The sequence below is a fragment of the Bombus bifarius genome, unplaced genomic scaffold (assembly GCF_011952205.1).
Source record: "Bombus bifarius isolate JDL3187 unplaced genomic scaffold, Bbif_JDL3187 scf7180000009200, whole genome shotgun sequence".
Taxonomy (NCBI): Eukaryota; Metazoa; Arthropoda; class Insecta; order Hymenoptera; family Apidae; genus Bombus; species Bombus bifarius.
The window spans coordinates 3,227,741-3,245,257 of NW_022884965.1; the positions used below are offsets into that span (position 1 = coordinate 3,227,741).

Below are 17,517 nucleotides of genomic sequence, written 5' to 3' on the forward strand. Positions count from 1 at the left end.
CGGATCGATATCTGATCTATATTAGAACCTAATTGTTATTCCAAAATGTTCAACAATGTATATATTGTCATAGCGGATTAGTTGGTCCATAATTCTGGAAATAAAGGTACATCTAGCTAAAATTAAATAAATGTCCTGACACTTTCCAGCAGTAATCTGTCGAAGCTAGATTAAAATAGTTCTAACATAGATCTTGCGTGTTCCAAAATACGTTTAAAAATGTGATCCAACCAGATAATTTCTACCGAATCACTGATTATCCAGAAGCGTCGAGCTTATTCAGGAGTCTGACTGTCAGTCCTACTCTCAGTTAACCGATTCCCCCACCATGAGCAGGCTAGCTACATCTACATATACATACACACATCTATATAAGACCCTCGTATGAAGATATGAGTCCCTTATACTACTAGATATAGTATACGTAACTCCAACCTAACCTCACTATGAACAAGCTAGTAACCATTATACAGGGTGGCTGGTAATTGGCGGTACAAGCGGAAAGGGGGTGATTCTACGCGAAAAAAGAAGTCGAAAATATAGAAAAAAAATTTTTTTTCTTTTTTAATTTTTCCATCGAGACAACGATCTACAGTGAGATCCGTTATAACGAGACGTGATAAAGTGCAGGCGTACCGAGCGAAAATTCAAAGTCGATTTCCTCGAAAACAAAGCCTCGAACGAAAAATTTTTATTCTATATTTTCGACTTCTTTTTTCTCTTAGAATCACCCCCTATCCGCTCGTACCACCAGCTACCAACCACCTTGTATATACGTGTGTCTCACTCGTCTCTCGTGTCGATTCGACGCCAGATTTTTCCGATAAAGGATTATGTTATTCGGCTATTTATAGAGCAATTTTTCTGAAACTTGTCGACTTTGACGTGCGATTGAAATCCGATACTTCCGAAGGAAAATTAATGTGAATGTATGCGAATGACAAAGAGCAAAATCAATTATTTATACTTTTATTTATTGACGTTTTACCATTATTCCAATTTGACACACGACGAGGGGTACATTGAGTTGTGAAAATAACGAACACGCGAAGAGGAGGAGGCGCCACCAGTTCGACACCTAACCTATACAAATCTCATATAATTGTACAAGCAACCAGTCACCAGAAGAACGACAATTTTTCTCCGACTCGAAAGAGGCGAACGACGAGACAGACACAACGAGACGATACAATTTCTCGCGCGTTCCAAAGTTTTCCCTGCGACGTCTCGCGGTAATAACGGGGAAGACGTCGCGTGCTTTCGACCGCTTAAACGGTGACGAGTAATAAAGGGTGTTGCGAGCTGACACGTAACGCGTCGAGGGTCGTCGACACATGGGACGTGCTCTACAGTGAGATTTCGGAATTTCTAGAGATCCTCGTGCCACGCTCCTATATAGCGAGTTCGCCATTCGCTGACCCCCCCCCCTCTCCCCTCCCGAAACTTCACCCTTGCTTTTCTGCCTATTACGAGATTCGATTTGGACTACTTAATATTCATGCGGTCTTGAATTATAAGAGCGCTTTTGTCATGGAGATTCGTGAAGCGTAACTAAGGGTGTTAATATTGGAAAGACCAGTTGCGTGATCTTCGTCCATCGACGAATCAATAAAGATTATTAAGATGATAAAAGTTATTTACTTTATATTTGGACGTCTTACGAAATTACGCATTTGAAATGTCCCGCTTAAAATTATCGTCCAATACCGGTCAATTATTTAATTGGTTGATTTTTCTAAATACAGATTTTTATTCGAATTTTATTTTCACATATATTGCAAGTGAAATAATTAATACTTTCTTGGTCATCCGACGGGTGTTCAGCCGTCTCTGAGCCATTTTATTTTCGACGAGTAGCTTCAAAGCTGCATTCGTGTTCGCCTCTGCCCATTTTACTTCTTTCTGTTTTAAAATTTCAGACGTTTCTCCTTGGCGAAAGGTAAAAGAGAGGTTAAATGAACATCTAATTTAATTTCAATCGCCAACAGATTGAACCTACAGATAAAGAAGGTTTCGATCGTGCCGATCGACGGTTGGATAGTCGATACTACAAACACGCGGGAACGTTGTAGAACGTTATATATAATATATATACAAAGAAAATTGCAAAACTGCTAACAAAACTTAATAGACTATATAATAGAACAAAATCGCTTACTTAACTAAGGAACAAAATATTAACCCTAGAAAGTAACTTTTAACAGTCTGATATAGCACTATCAATATAAAGTACACGATTAACGTGTCAGAACAGCGAAAACAATAAAATAAACGACATGGCTCCGAAATATGTTACAAGAAATTGTTATATTCGTTTGTTCGTTCAAATAAAGTTGCTAATTAACATCCAGTGTAAAAAGCCAGCACTAATTTCGGTCGGTATTGCACGACTCTGCTCGGTAGGTCGATGAACTCGTCGCGAGACAACTAAGTAAAAAAGATACAGTTACGGATAAAAAATAAAACAAAGACCACTCTGAAATCTGAGAAACACAGTCGCCCAAAGGAGATTTCTAACCACCATAAGACGTTCCACTCGAAACAGGTCAAGTTTCGTTCGAGACACTTTTTGAAACGACCTATAGCTTCCGTGGAAGATAACTGCGTGCGAAACTTCAAACGGGACACCCGATATATCGAACATAAACTGTAGACACTTCGCTGGAACCCACTTACGATATTAACAGAGGGACATAAAAAGAAAGGACACGAAATCGTCAGCGTGGAGGTTCGTCGACAGGCTCGTATCATTTTGTGGCAAAAAACGTATCGATCGCTTGGCTAAGAACAAAAATAATGGAAGAGGTTATGTTGTACGATTCGCCTCGTATAGGTTAGGCTAAACTATATTAGGTGGCAGAAGCGAGAAATTCTACAAAGAGAAAAAAGTGAAAAAACGTGTTCTTTCCCGATGGAATTCGAACTGAAGCCGCAAAAAAGAGCAGACCCCTGTTTTCTTGCCCTTTTATCACGACAACCGCCATAACGCTCTTCCATTTTACGCCAATGTACGTATACATCGTAACAGAAGTAGATGGTCTAATGGTCGTTTCGAATACCGAATGGAATATTCATTCGTCTTTTATATTCTTTGGACATTAGTCGATAGCAGATAGATAATTTTAGTTAATTTTTTAACAAATTTAACGAGAGCAGATTTCTGCAAATTTCGTGTCCAACGCTGAGCGAATATGACAGACTGCTGGTTTGCGAATCATCGAGCAATTTATAAATGTTCGTAATTACTTTTTGCAATTATTATTACGCTAATTTCTAGCAATGTATATCCTTATAGCCAATTATCTGTCTATTAGAACAATTAGATTTAACAGAAAAAAGAAATTCGAGTCATCGTTCGCGAGCTTCTTCTTTCTAACCTACAAAATAATTCGAACAATAGAAACGAGGATTTCCGACGGAAAGAGAAGTACCAGTTTTGGTACTCGCGTCGTTCGTCCTTCGACCTAATTATCAGCGTCGTCGAATCCTATCAATTTTTTACGTTTACAAATTCCTACAACCAACGTAGCCTAACGTCGCTTCACGGCAGCGACCAAAACTTCGAAACAGTCTGGTCGATTTCGCGAAAACTTGCGTCTTCTGGGTGAAATCCTATCGGGGAAACGTGGTCCGAGGAAAATTTCATACCGGAAGATTTTCGATCTGAAAAATCAGCGTTGTCAAATTTTGAACAGCTGCGAGCTGTTTGATGAGAGGACACTTGGGAACAGTGGCGGGATAAGCGACGGTTAACCCGAATACCTCGTGCCCTTCGGCTTGGAAACGATTCGAATGCGAATCTGCGGGATCTTGGTCGTTGCTGGAGCAACGAGCAAAAGGATGGGGTTGACACAGATCGGTGAAAATATTATTTTAATAGAGGTAGGGAAGTTGCCTCGGTGGTTGTAACGCGTTATCGAGTATCGTGCTGCTCTCTAGAACTAATTACATAGTTAAAGAGTTAATTATTGCAGGAGAACGAGGCCGCGGTATGCGGAATCGTTGCTGCCTAATCTGCGTGCCCCAACGTACGGTTCCGTACACTTTACCCTTCGAGCTTACGTGTCTTCTATTGGGTTGGCAACTAAGTGATTGCGGATTTTATCATTAGGTGGTAATGACAATCGCTTAGTTGCCAACCGGTACAACGGAATTGTTCTCGTTCCGTGTTTTAAATCGACCACGATCCAAGTTAGATCACCGATAGATAAACGAAGAATCGATAGAGCTCGTGCGACAAGTTTGACCTTGCCATTGTTCAGGATATTGTCACAGTCGATCGATTCGTTGTGAATTCTATTGTATTCGTTTGCTTTAGAACGAACAGCGAGGATCCTTTGTGTGTAGTCGTGTAGTGAGATTATCGAGAAGCAGAGATTAAGTAGGCGAAGTAATTGGATAGCGGGACAAAGTGTAGAAACGAAATAATAATTACCAGGCCGCTTCTAAAAATTTCACATGACGATAACGAAGTGTGTATTTTTACACGATGGAAGTTTGCTACTGACATCGCCATTGGTTCTTTCCACTCGTATAGTGTCCAATGATAAATATATATAACACGACTTGAACGTGAAATTACAAATTCACAATGCATTTTAATATTTTTTTACAGTGTAGTATCGTTTATGTTATAACTTTATTTAGTCATAACTGATATTGTAACTTTTTAATTAATTTTAACACCACTAGATTGGTGTATTTCATTATATACCGCACTTTATAAAAGCAGAAAAAGTGGCGCAATTAACTGGGGACAATTCAGCTAAACAATAACAATAGTAAAATAATAATAATAGTAAAAAAAAAGATCTCCCCATTCGGTTGGCTAAGTGTTAAGAAGTACAGTTACTTCTAGAAAAAAAAAATATAAAAATAGCTTGCTAAATATGTACAACTATATGTGGAACTAACAATTATTCTAATTTGATTGGTCAACGTATAAAATTCGTTCGATATTACTATATCAGATCTTACACAGCCAATCCTTGGGATCCACTCGATGGATTAGTTTATAAACTCGTCACATTCCCTCTATCGGCAGCACATACCTGCTTATTTGGCTTGAAAAGTGCACGTTCACCAGCGGTTTCCCCTATGGCCGCACATAAATTTACCATGTCCCACGAAACGGTCATCGATCTCGCAACGAAGAAGGAAACCGAGACCCACCCTATCTCTGGTGTCGTTTATTACTATTATTAAAACGTCTCCTTTCTTCCTTTCTCTTTCCTGTTCCACGGCCACACGTGACCAAAGGGCGCGTGAGGCGAATTGGAGGGTAAAAAAGACCCGATGGAGCTTCTCGTTTTCTCTCTCGACTTATGGTTTCCCCCGATATCGATACACCTCCCTCCTCTTCTCTTCGATCGATTCACTCACTCCCAGTCTGTGACTCGCAGTCGTCACCAAGCTTTTCACTTTGTAGACTTTCAGCCGCGTGGGTACACGCTGGACGATGCTTACGGATTATCGAAGATGTTATTGGGTTGGCAATAAAAACCATTCGATTCTGTCACTTACAGCGTCCGTCCTCCACGACTATTCGTTTCATTCGTTTCGTCGACCATCGAAGATTCGATAGTATTGGCATGGCAACTAAGTGATTGCGGATTTCGTCATTACCACCAAATGATATTGTCCGCAATCACTTAGTTGCCAACCCAATAACATAAACAAGACGCATCCTTATGGAACCGAGCCGAAGCGTTTCGACGATAAAAACAACTCGTTTAGTAACCTGATACCGCTGTTAGCCACGATGTGGAAACGTAAGACGATGTCGAAGACCGCCGACAGTAAACACTCGCGTGTCTCCTTTTGTCATCGAAGGTTCTCATTGCCACGATCTCGTAACTCAAGACATACGACACCGTTTGCCCTTTGCAATGGCCAAACGGTAGCAGGTAGCCGATGCTGGCTGGCATTTAGTTGGCTTCGCTCATGGAACGTACGTGTACGATTTCCGTAAAACAACACCACGACGAAATTAACCGACTGTCCAGACACCGATGGGGTTACCGCGATGACACCTGCGAGATTCCTTTTTTCCCCTCTTTCTACTCTTTTTCTCTCTTTCTCTCTCTCTCTCTCACACACACGCACACACACACACACACACACTCTCTCTCTCTCTCTCTCTCTCTCTCTCTCTCTCTCTCTCTCTCTCTCTCTCTCTCTCTCTCTCTCTCTCTCTCTCCAGCTTCCCTATTCTGTGCATGGGCCGCGTTTCATTTCTCGTTTCACCGACCCTTCGACGAAAGAGCAGGGCTTCCTCTGGGGAGACACGATCCTGGAGAGATCCAATTGTCCACGCGGATTTCTCGTCTTTTTCTCTCGCTCTTTCTTTTTTTTTCTCTCGTTCGATACGTGCCACCCGTGTCTGATCGCTTTAAAGGCCTCCAGCCTGGATTAAGATGGCGCCCGTGTGGCTCGTATCCGCGTATAATCCGAAAGGTTTGTCCCGTGGTAACAGAGACGCGCCACGCTGGTCGACAGTCCGAATCTCCGCGTTTATCGCGTTCGTTCGATGGATTAATTAGCCCCCTTGACTTTGGTCGACAGAATGGTTCGCTTAATCAGAACGGCTGGTAGGTGAAAGAGACGCAGGGTTGGGGGGGGGGGTACTTGGGATGACAATTCCTTGGAGGCCACATCAAGCACAGATTCCATCAACTGCAAGTTTGACCTTTGATGTTGCATGACAAAGGAAACTACTAGCTACGGATAGCTAACTTTCTCTCTCCGTCTCTTTCTCTTGCTGGCTTCGCTTAGTCTTTGTATCTACTTGCAAGATTAATTCTACGCGATTAACGAGAGATTCTGCGTTTCGTTAACCACTGTGCGGACGAATTTGGGTAATCAGAAACGTAACAGGAGTCGCAGGAACTGTTAGTCCTGTCTCATTTGATGGAGGAACTCGTGTTACACGGTGCTCTCTTGATTTAATGACTGCCAGCAAAGATTCCAATGTTCGCTCTCGTGCGCCAGATTTACCATGGAAAAAGTCCTCTGCGACTAGTCAAACAGCAAAAAGCAAAATCCACACGAGAAGCCCAGAGAGCAGGTCTGGCCTCGTGCAAGCTGAAATGGATTATTCGCGCTATTCGGCGTTTGTTTTACCAACAGAGACCCGAACAATGAAGGTAATAAAGCGGAACAAGTCAGTTGCTTCAAGCAAGCTTCCTCTTCCACCATTCTGCCGGTTAAAAATTCTCCAAAAATTCACTCGCAAAGAAAAATGTATCTGGAAGAAAGTCCGTAAGTGGCACGTCTTAGTTGCAGAGAAAACTCAGGGTTCCATTCGTTTAGATGGATCATATGGACAAAGGGTCAAGAGACAAATAACTAACGTTTATCGACACTTGCATTTTTCTATTTTATTTGCATATTTCATTGGTACGTGGAATATTTTCCAACAAAAAGATCAGAACTCTTTAATTTTAGCACTTTTAATGTTTTCTAGAACTGTAATTTATTTTTCCATAAAATGACTGGTTCATTTTTTGCTTAATTTCAATTTCAGTCCAATAATTGGCAGATAAAGTAGATCTCTGAAATGTCCTAAGTGCAAAAACGACTAAGTTCTTGGTCTCGAGCGTATAAATTAGGGATTTCAAGTTTCGTTAACCGCTGTGTAAATGAATTTGAGGACGTAGAAGTGTAACAGGGCTTGCAAGAAGAAGCCCTTCTTCGCCTTCTGCCTGATATAATGACTTCGAGCAAAGATTCCAACACTCCGCTCACGGACCCCACCCGTGCCAAAACCCAAGTCAAACAGCCGGAGCCAAAATCCACATGATCAAATCCGATAGTCGAGAGGATTTCCAGAATCTTCTGGAGCCGAGTTTATTTCATTAACAGAGGCCAAAACGAGGGAGCAACGAGGGCAGTAATAGACCATCGAGAAAATCATCCACGTGTAGAGAAGAAGCTCGATTATTATCCGAAGTGATATGGACCGTACCTACCTCGGATAATGCGGAGAACTTTGTTAGCTTCCACGAACCGTACAATAAACTTGTAAAAAAACATTTTAATAACATAATCGTGTATTTGGGTTTAATTGATTATTCAATCGGTTGAAAGTTTGATTTAATCGCTTTCACGATACCCGACTGTATTTATGCTTTCATACTTTTCGTGTTAAAATTTGGAACAAAAAAGTGGGGGGAAAAAAAGAAAAAAAAGCAAAGAAAGAACAAAGCTACGGTAAAGTTCGAGGCACTTCGGATAATACGGAAGTTCGGTTAAACGGGACTCGGATAACCGACACTACACTGTACGTACGGTGCAACCTATCGGTTTAAGGATCAATCAGAATCGATCCGAACCACAGGTAGAATAGGCTCGGTCGGACGCGTAATTAGGAGAATTTTGCCCAGGCTCCGGCCAATGTTCACCGTTTATCAGGCAAATCGGAATTGCTTCGCGTTCGTTGGAATAATATCGAAGGTTAGGTAAGGAGGTACGTCGTCGCCGACCTAATTAACGACGACGTCGGAGGCGCACCGATTCTCTCTCTCTCTCTCTCTCTCTCTCTTTCTGTTTGAAAGTTAAAGTGCTCAGGCGATCCAGGCTCGATAAAAGCGACCCTGCGCGCCCTTATTCATCCCCGTTCCTGGTATACCAATACACGAGCCTGGAGCGACGGCGTGACACGGTGCAGGCGCCGCGACGCGTGCAATGACTGACTCACAGAACAAATCAGACCCCCTGCCGTTCAATATGCATGAGTTATCATTGGTAACGGAACAGGAATGAATCATATTTCGCGACGTTCTCAGCCGGTACTCGTTATTTCACCTCACCCTTCTTCCTCTTCATTTTTTCTTTCTTTTCTTCTTTATCTTCTCTTCTTCTTTTTTTTTCTTTTTCTTCTAATCGAAACGATCGATCAACCTCGACTCCTAAAGGACTAGGAACCTTTCAGGCGAGCGTACGACGATTTGGTTTCGACTTCTTCTTTGGTTTAGTACAGGCAGAGGGACGTGAGAGCGGCAACAGCGTGTGCCGCGGTGGTGTGAGTCGAAGTGAAACCGGAGAACCCTTCCTCTTGCTTACACGGGAACACTTGGACGCGAGATTGATTCTTCGATAAGGAGTCGACCGAGAAACTGTTGACAAAGGAATTTTTCGGTTAGAAAGTGACGTTTATGCGACACGTAGCACGTAGCCACTGACGGAGTTTAGCGTCGAAATTATTGCACTCGAGTAGGCGTTCTCGGCCATTCGCAAAGTAATGACTTTGCCAAAAAACGGGAATTCGAGAAGTTTTGATAATTGTATGCAACGTTGGAAGATGATGGACACGTATCGTATTCTTTATTCGCTTTTGCGTCGAATATTTTTCAAATATAGTTACTTGTTACTGTGTATATCTGATAGAAATTTTATTTCCCACGTAGAACACAGGATATTTTTAATCTCGCACAAGTGCAATCTTTTTAACCCTCCGTCGGCAATATAGTTTCTTTTTTTTCATTAACAGGATCAGCATCATGGGTCTTTCAGTCCCTGGCCTGATTTCTTATCGTGTTGGGCTTTGGAAATCTGAAAAAATTCCCAGGTACTTATTGTAGTATTTAATTCACTACTCAAGTGATGCTTTAGCCAAGTATTTAAACAGTAAAAGTAAAAATAAAACTTGGAAAGTTATGAAGAAATGGGAATTTCTTTGGAAATACACGGTTTTGTGTTAAACAAATATTTAAGAAAAAATGGGTTTTACCCGTAAAACTATGATCTTTAAAATTCATATATGTATGGCCTTTAGTTATTTCATCTATTCTCAGAAGCAATTCAGAGTTATAATACGCGACGAGCAAAAGGAGGCAAACGAAGGTTCGAACGAAAGGAAATACAAGAGTGAAATAATGGCGTCGTTGGTGGCACACAGTGACGGGCGTCAAAGAAACGTCTAATGTTTTTACAGTTCCGTATCTTTTCTACTCCCAGTAGCCGACTTTCCTTTTTTTCTCCCCACCCCCTGCCTCTCCCTCCCCCCACCCTTTTCACTCTCCCGCTCGTTATCGAACCTTCTTATCTCTCTTTCATTCTCTCCTCCGTCGTCTTCACACTTATCACGGTTTTCTTCCCTTTTCCCTTTCACTGGCGACGCTACGCCATTTACATCGCCATTCACGACCACCCTGCCCTTCTTTCTTATCGTCCTCTCCCTTTCTGCCTCCTTTAATAACCACTCGCGTCCGCTATCTTCCTCGGACAACAGCCACGCGTAGCCACTACCGCGTGATTTCTCTTCTTTTTTTCCCCCCACTCCCCCTTTTCTTCGACAGTCACACCCTCGTTCAACCCTGGATTCAAACGAAAGGCAACCCTTTGTCAATCGAAAAGAAGCCACTGGACAAGGTAACAAGCGACTTCCAGGCCGATGGGAAAATATTTGCTGTAAGGGGAGCGCCCGCGAGGAACACGTCCCTAGGGATTTTAAATACGGTCCAGACTGAAAGCACCGGACAAACCCCGGGAACTCGGTCATATCCGCGTTTCTAGTCGATCGTTCAAAGTTCGTTGTGTGATGCTTTCTTGGGGCTACCATGGTTGACAGATTCGACTTTTTATTGATAGGTTGGTAAAAGATTTAGGGTGGAGGAATTTTTGTGTCTAGGAGATTGATTGGTTCGTTTGGCACGCGATTTAGCGATTTAGCAGATATAGTGATTTATACTTTAGACAGTTTGTTGTTATCCCTATGAATGCATAAACATCTAGTCGCCTGTTCAGTAGCGCCTAGTTCACAATCATCCTTACATTCTGGGGAATTTCCTGTCAGAATTTCCCTAATTGTTGCTGTAATCGTCTAAGCAATTTGATATCCTAATAAGACCGATGAAAAACAACGAGACATTCGTTGAATTCTTTGGCCATTTATGTGGAGCGTGAAAGAAGAGGAAACGAGGACAACGCACGTTGAGATAGTAAAATCTCCCTTTCGTCTTGTTTCGTATTTTCAGCTATGTCGTATTGAAGTTCTTCTGTTTGATCACAGAAAGAATTGCGTTTGTTACCGAATTTAATCGTTACGTGGCGCTTGGGTCGCTGCATCAACGGGACCGATAAATGCAGCCCGTCCCGGGCATTCGTGGAATAATTGGATCGGTTTTTGCAATTGTGAATCACGGCCCTCGACAATCAGAGGAACAAGACTTTTTCTCTTCCGTCCACGCGACTTTTCCGGACCAGATACCACGGTGTGCTGCCTTATCTTCAGAGAATGCCACTCTTTTCCTTCGCGTAGTCTCGTGTCATCCTTTCTTTGTCCTTTCTTCCCTCGTAACCTTTGTTTAGGCCTTTGAAGACGGAAATAAAGAACCATGAGAAAGACGAAAGGTGTATTCTTTGTCTTGTGGATATCTTAGATATTGAGAATATCGTTGAACGTGTATTAAAAAGCAATTAATGCGATTTGTTTGGACTTTTTAGAAAATTATCGTTTTTTTTAGTACCAACAATCGGTAAAGTGGCTAACGTAATTAAAGAGTATTCCAATTTAATTTTAACAATTTTTCGATGGTTCTTAGTGCCCTTTGGCATTTTAAGGTTGTTGAATTGTGCTCGCTAATGACGGTATACTATCTTATCGACGGAATCAAAGGAAAGTGTTCGAAATCCATTCCGATGAAATTTTTCTCCGTTACAAAGTAAAAGCAATAATTATACGCTTTGCGAATTGGAGAATCCTCGAGCAGAAATTGTTGAAGAATAACAGTCGTAGAAAGAAAAGAGAGAAAGTTGACGGACTCGGCTTTAGATTAAAGTGTCTTGCATTTACGCAGACGTCGAGATTCCCCCTTTTTCTCTGTTCTGGAACACCTAACAATGATTCTTTCTCTTGCTGCGAGAGGAGATAATTCTCTTTGTTGCAGAGTATGCCCTTAATGTCGGCCGATTTCGCAGTTAATGCCAGTCGCGTTTAAAAGTAATGGGGCTAAAAAAGTCGAGGAAAATGAAATCGAAGCGTGCCACGAGATAAACGACAGGAACGGTTCTTTATTCTTTTATTTCTGTTGTAATTTCTGGAAAACTATCTCTCTCCCCCTCCCCCTCTTCTCTTCCTCTCGCAGAAAGACTGACTAACAACGAGTCCACGAACTATATAAATTGATATCCAAACTGGTTTGTACGTGGATTATCTAATTGTAATAGCTCGTGTCTCGCGAAAATCTACGACCATAAATATTTTCATGGTAAAACAAATTTTCTAAATTAAATCATTTAAAAATTTACTTACGAATTTACTGAATTACACGCTTGAAAAATTTTTTGGAACTTAAATTATTCCCTGCAAAAAGAATGACGACTTAAGACTTATGAAATATTATAGATTTAAGTATTACATGAATAAATAAATGTGACAATGTTAATTTCTTTGTTTCTGACGAGAAGGTTGTTATTTTTAAGGGCATGCTAGGTCTTCGAAAAAAATAACGACCTTTTTAACCTCATGTAACGTTAATGCGAAGATATTGAACGTATATTCAACGAGCATATTGTTTTAGAATATTTTCTATCAACGTTTACAATTAATTTGCAAGATATTTTCTCATTTTCCGAAATTTCCTCTGGGAACAAGCGATTATTCATACGTTGGTAAATTATTAATATACGAAATTGATTCAAAATATCAAAACAGACGGATCGATAATTTATTCCACGTGAATCAAGTAACATAAATTCTAGAAGCTAAGGTATATAATATAATAGTAATTACCATTCGCGTACTTTAATTACCGGTTCAAATAATTACAAATTTATTGTCGAATTTCCTGAGGAAATTATATTCCTCGTAACGTTTCTATTTTTATAGTGCAAGTTCGTCACAGTATTTCTCGAACGTCCTAATTTTTATTGGCGACAAGATATTGACACTTGCGTCGAAAAATCAAGCTTTCTCGTGATATACGACTTTAAGCGCTTCACGCCGTTTTTCATAAACCTGAAAAATTTAGAAAAATTGAGCAATTCGCCTACCATGCAAACGTATAACAATTGTACTTATTATATAATAATTATTATACATTTATTATATATTAAATTATAATATATAATTGTACTTAACTTGGTATTTATTTTTGATAATTAATTTCGATAAGCAAGTACGAGTGAAGAAATGATTTTGGGAAGAGGTTCGCGTGCTATGTAACACGGACGATCGCGTGGAGAACGCGAGCGCGGAAAAACGCGACGTTTCATCGGTATCAGTGGAAGGTTAAAAGGCAATTCGATGGAATTGTTCTAGCGTTGCTGGGAACAGTGAGCAAACACGCGTGAGAATGGCTTCACGTTCCCAACGTTGAACGATTCATACGACTATCGCTGTCACGCTGCAGTTTTCCCCTTCCAATCTACGAGAATTTGTTAGGTCTCTTGCCCACTTGCAACTAGTTGCGCAACTTGCCGAGTATCGCCACTGAAGTAAAACAGTATTTGGGCAGTCACAGCCTCGTAGGTGTGTGTGTTTGTAGGTGCAGAAACCATGAAATCTGACACCTTCGCTTCGGAGAGATTATACAATGAAATTTTATCTGGACGTCGAATAGAAATCTATATTCTCACATGTAAATGTGTAGCGGCACTTGACAACAGCTTTGACCGGACGACAATAGCGCAATGGTTAGCGTCTTTGGTTACAAACGTTCGAGACTCGGGTTCAAATCCCGGTGCCCGTAGTCCGATTTTTCTTCCGTGACATCTTAATGAGAAGAAAGCAGCAGTACTCCACTAGCGACATCTACAACCAGCATCAGCACTATCGCCGACTACTATCGCATCTCAAATGTTTTTTTCTGCAACATTATCAATCACAGTTTAGACAGAAGAATCGACTAATCAAATAATTTGTTCGGTACTGGACGGTAGTTTTAATATTGAGACGCTTCAAACGCGCAATTTCGAACGATGTGAATATATAAAAATAAACTGGTCCTTCCAGTATTATTAACACCCCTAGTTTTACGCTTCACGAATGTCTCTGACAAAAACGCTCTCATAATTCGAGACCGCATGAATATTAGGTACAAATCGAATCTCGTAAGAGGCAGGAAAAGCAAGGGTGGAGTTTTGGAGGGTCAGCGAATGGCGAACCGCATGTATAAAGAACTTAATGGCTCGGTGAAGAGCTCTCATAGCCCGTTAATAAGATCAAGGGAGAACTGTATTACGTGTGAAATTAGCATCGCGACATTCATACGATGTTGCTCATTCCCAAAAGTCGAAATCTGTCTCGTTACTTTTTAAAAATTAATAATAATTTGCATAAACATTCACAGTCTGCTAACTAGCATCAATTTGTGTTGCCAGGCACGGTAGCGTTGAGGATGCTGGAGCTGGTGGTCCCCCAGCATGTGGTCCGTGGTCAGAACATCAAGTTGGAGTGCAACTTTAACCTGGACGGTGAGACGTTATACTCGGTAAAATGGTACAAAGACGGGAACGAGTTCTACCGATACGTGCCGCAGAACATGCCGCCTGTGCTCGTCTTTCAGCTGCCAGGTGTCACGGCGAACGTAAGAATCACGTTGTATTGATTTTTACCGCGTCTCGTGCCAATGCACCCCTCGCCTAGCTTATTCTATTTAAAGCGCATCGCTTCTCATTTTTATCGCGTTCTGTCGCCTGCGTTTCTATTCAATCTCGCTCATTTCCGGCCTACGAATTTCTCTTCGGGCCTGCACCATGTACGGCCAACGAAATTCGGTCGGGAACAGTGTCCAGCTGTTTCACGAGACTGCACCTGTTCCCTTGGGCTACGTATCTTTCTCTTACAAGAGAAATTAGGGTCTGCGAATTTTTTATCAGCTAGCAGCTTGCTTTTAGCCTTTGGTGTTTAGTAATATGCCATCGTCGATATTGTTCACCTTTTTTATTTTGAGTATCCTAGGGATTTCAGGAATTTCTTTTTAGAGATCCTTAACATTTTGTAGGGTTGAATAGTTGTTAGGTCGTAGAAAATCTGCTCTTTTTTGCATGATTGATAAATAGATATTTATGCAATTGTTTCTACGAATAATTAAAATAGCAAGGCCTAGATAGAAGAGACCTGTTTCGCTTATAAACATTTTGCACTCGGATGTTCCCTCTGAGGGAACTCGAACAGAAACTCGGTGATTATATAGCACGAAATTACTAAAGCTTCAAGCTCTTTTTAAAATATATGTTTCCTCGAAGTTTCATCTTCACGTTGTACCAAAGAACAAATAAAGGAACGAAAATTATGGCCAGAGTGCAAAGGATTAAATATTGTAATCGGTAAACTCCGGATATCTCAATCACAAAAAATGTTATTTCAATACATGTTGAGCATTTGCTTCTGGTAGCCTCATAAACTCTCACAGAAGAATGTTGATGGCAAGAATTCGCTATGAAAACCGCTGGAATCATGATAGTTAATTCGAGGAATAGTACAGGGGTCAATTGCATTGGGTTAATTGGCCCATAGCGCTACAGGGAGAATCATTGTCGTTTTTCAGATTCACAATTCGACCGAGAGATCGGTCGTTCTCTATTCCGTGAACCTAATGAGCACCGGAAGATACAGATGCGAGGTGTCAGCCGAGGCGCCATCCTTCCAAACGGTCTCCGATCACTCGGACATGCTGGTAGTGGGTAAGAAACGTTTACAGATCGTTGCATCAGTTGATCTTCCCCATCGCCACCACACGGCAAACGTTTTTTACGTCCTAACAAAAATACCAAACGTCCTTTCTGCTTCCCTCTAGCATGACAGGTCCACGTAGATTCACTATTAGTTCCATCCCATTTACTATAAAAAAAAAATAAGTTAATTTTAACCTGCGTAGCTTCTTCCTCTTCTTTGTTTTTGCAGGATTTATATATAAACATAATATTTGTTAACTATTTTTCTATAATTTTCATCTTGATTTTATACTTACCATCGTGAAAAACGAAACGTTAGATACAAAATTTGTTGACTTTTATTTTTTGCAATAAAGAATGAGGTAAATAACTTTGTAGTAAAATAGCATACCCTGTGTAGGGCTATTTTTCCTCCTTATCATCTCATCGCCTGAAACTATTTTTAATTTTCTTTTAATTTTCTGATAATTTTTTAATATTATACGAATATCTCATTCTTGCAAACATTTTGAGATTTGATATTAATTCTATTTACTTACTTGGCTTGTAATTTCGTAAAATTACATAAACACGTACCTTTACATAACCTTACTTTTCTAAGAATTTAAGTATCTCCGAGAGAAAAAAGAAAATGGTAAAAAACTTGCAGCCCTACCGGAAGACGGGCCCATTATCACCGGAAGGCCAGGAAGGCATCGTTATCAAGTCGGTGACGTGGTGCGGTTCAATTGCACTTCGGCGAAGTCTAAACCAGCTGCCATGCTCAGCTGGTTCATCAACGGGGACCCTGTAAGTAACTTATACTTATAACTGTTCCTAGTACTTGTCAGAAGCCATGAAATTCCGTGGGAAAAGTCCTGTGCGACATTTTTCTTATCGCTGCTTATCCGCTGTAATTGCTCGCTTGCCATCAATTTCAACTTCTTTCAACACTGTCCACTGGGTGCCCACCGCAAGTATATTGATTTTCAGAATATAGCGTGATGTTGGATCAAGGAACGGTATTCCGTTAATTGGACAACCGAGACGGATCGTTTAAAGCAGCTAATTGAAGTGTTATAAATGATACCGGCCGTGTTGCACATTCGTTTTATTAGAACACCGCCATCTATGAGGATCTTTAATGACTACGTAACTCAAGTATCCCTTGTTCGTTAGTTTCCAATACATGGTAAACATTGATTCAGGAATTTCCTGCATCTAACACAATTTTAATGCAAGAATTTGAGATAGCGAATGATATTTTAGAAGTCAAAAGTATAACGATATGCTCCGAACACAAATTTTGGACATTTGATTGCTTAGAATCTAGAAGATTGCAATTCGATTTCTTCTAGTTGGAAACCAGGAAATTCTTTAAGGATACACTAAACTATGTATAAAAAGTCGGTAAATACATAATTGAGAAAAGGACCTAATAGGTTTCGTAATCAGATAGTTGAATTATTATGAAATTTTTCTATAAAAACTTTATAAAAAAATACAAAGATCGGTAGGAATCCTTACTATTATTAATTCAATAAACCTAGAACCAAAGCAGGTACGCCCAATTTCCAATTTTGTCATGTGAATTCTTTTTCCAGAGAACTGCTCAATTATTTATCCCTTCATCCAATTCGTCATTCTCTTTGTGCTCAGCCCGGTCTTTCTCCTAAAAGAACAATTGAACGAATCTTCCAGTCGACGTCCATTATCTGTTCTATAAATAATTACCTAGTCCAGGTACTGGTCAAACACCTGTTAATAAATCATCCGTGCGTTTTTACGTGCCTGCCATCTTTCGAAACGTTGCAGTCCCTCGAGTGCAGTCCAACTCGATCACAGGGTTAACGTAGCCGTAACTTATCCTGGTCAGGCTCGCTCGTCCAAAGTAGAATTGCAAATTCGACTTACTTCCCC

The 17,517-nt window shown here is 40.7% G+C and overlaps 1 protein-coding gene and 1 long non-coding RNA gene across 5 annotated transcripts in view; one reads left to right on the plus strand and one right to left on the minus strand.

Annotated features, from left to right (window-relative positions):
• Positions 1-17,517, plus strand: part of LOC117214383 — a 127,021-nt gene that overhangs the window by 105,762 nt on the left and 3,742 nt on the right. For all 4 annotated transcript variants that reach the window (XR_004488846.1, XR_004488845.1, XM_033460479.1 and 1 more), the window contains 3 exons: positions 14,323-14,528; positions 15,492-15,627; positions 16,268-16,407. Coding sequence is in view for 2 of the 4 variants with exons in the window: in XM_033460478.1 (XP_033316369.1) it covers positions 14,323-14,528; positions 15,492-15,627; positions 16,268-16,407 (482 nt within the window). In the remaining 2 variants the exon portion in view is untranslated. The remainder of the gene's footprint in view (positions 1-14,322; positions 14,529-15,491; positions 15,628-16,267; positions 16,408-17,517) is intronic.
• Positions 15,287-16,017, minus strand: LOC117214406. Its single transcript, XR_004488859.1, has 2 exons — positions 15,915-16,017; positions 15,287-15,784 (listed from the first exon to the last, which is right to left on the minus strand). It is a non-coding gene; the product is annotated as an uncharacterized LOC117214406 (long non-coding RNA).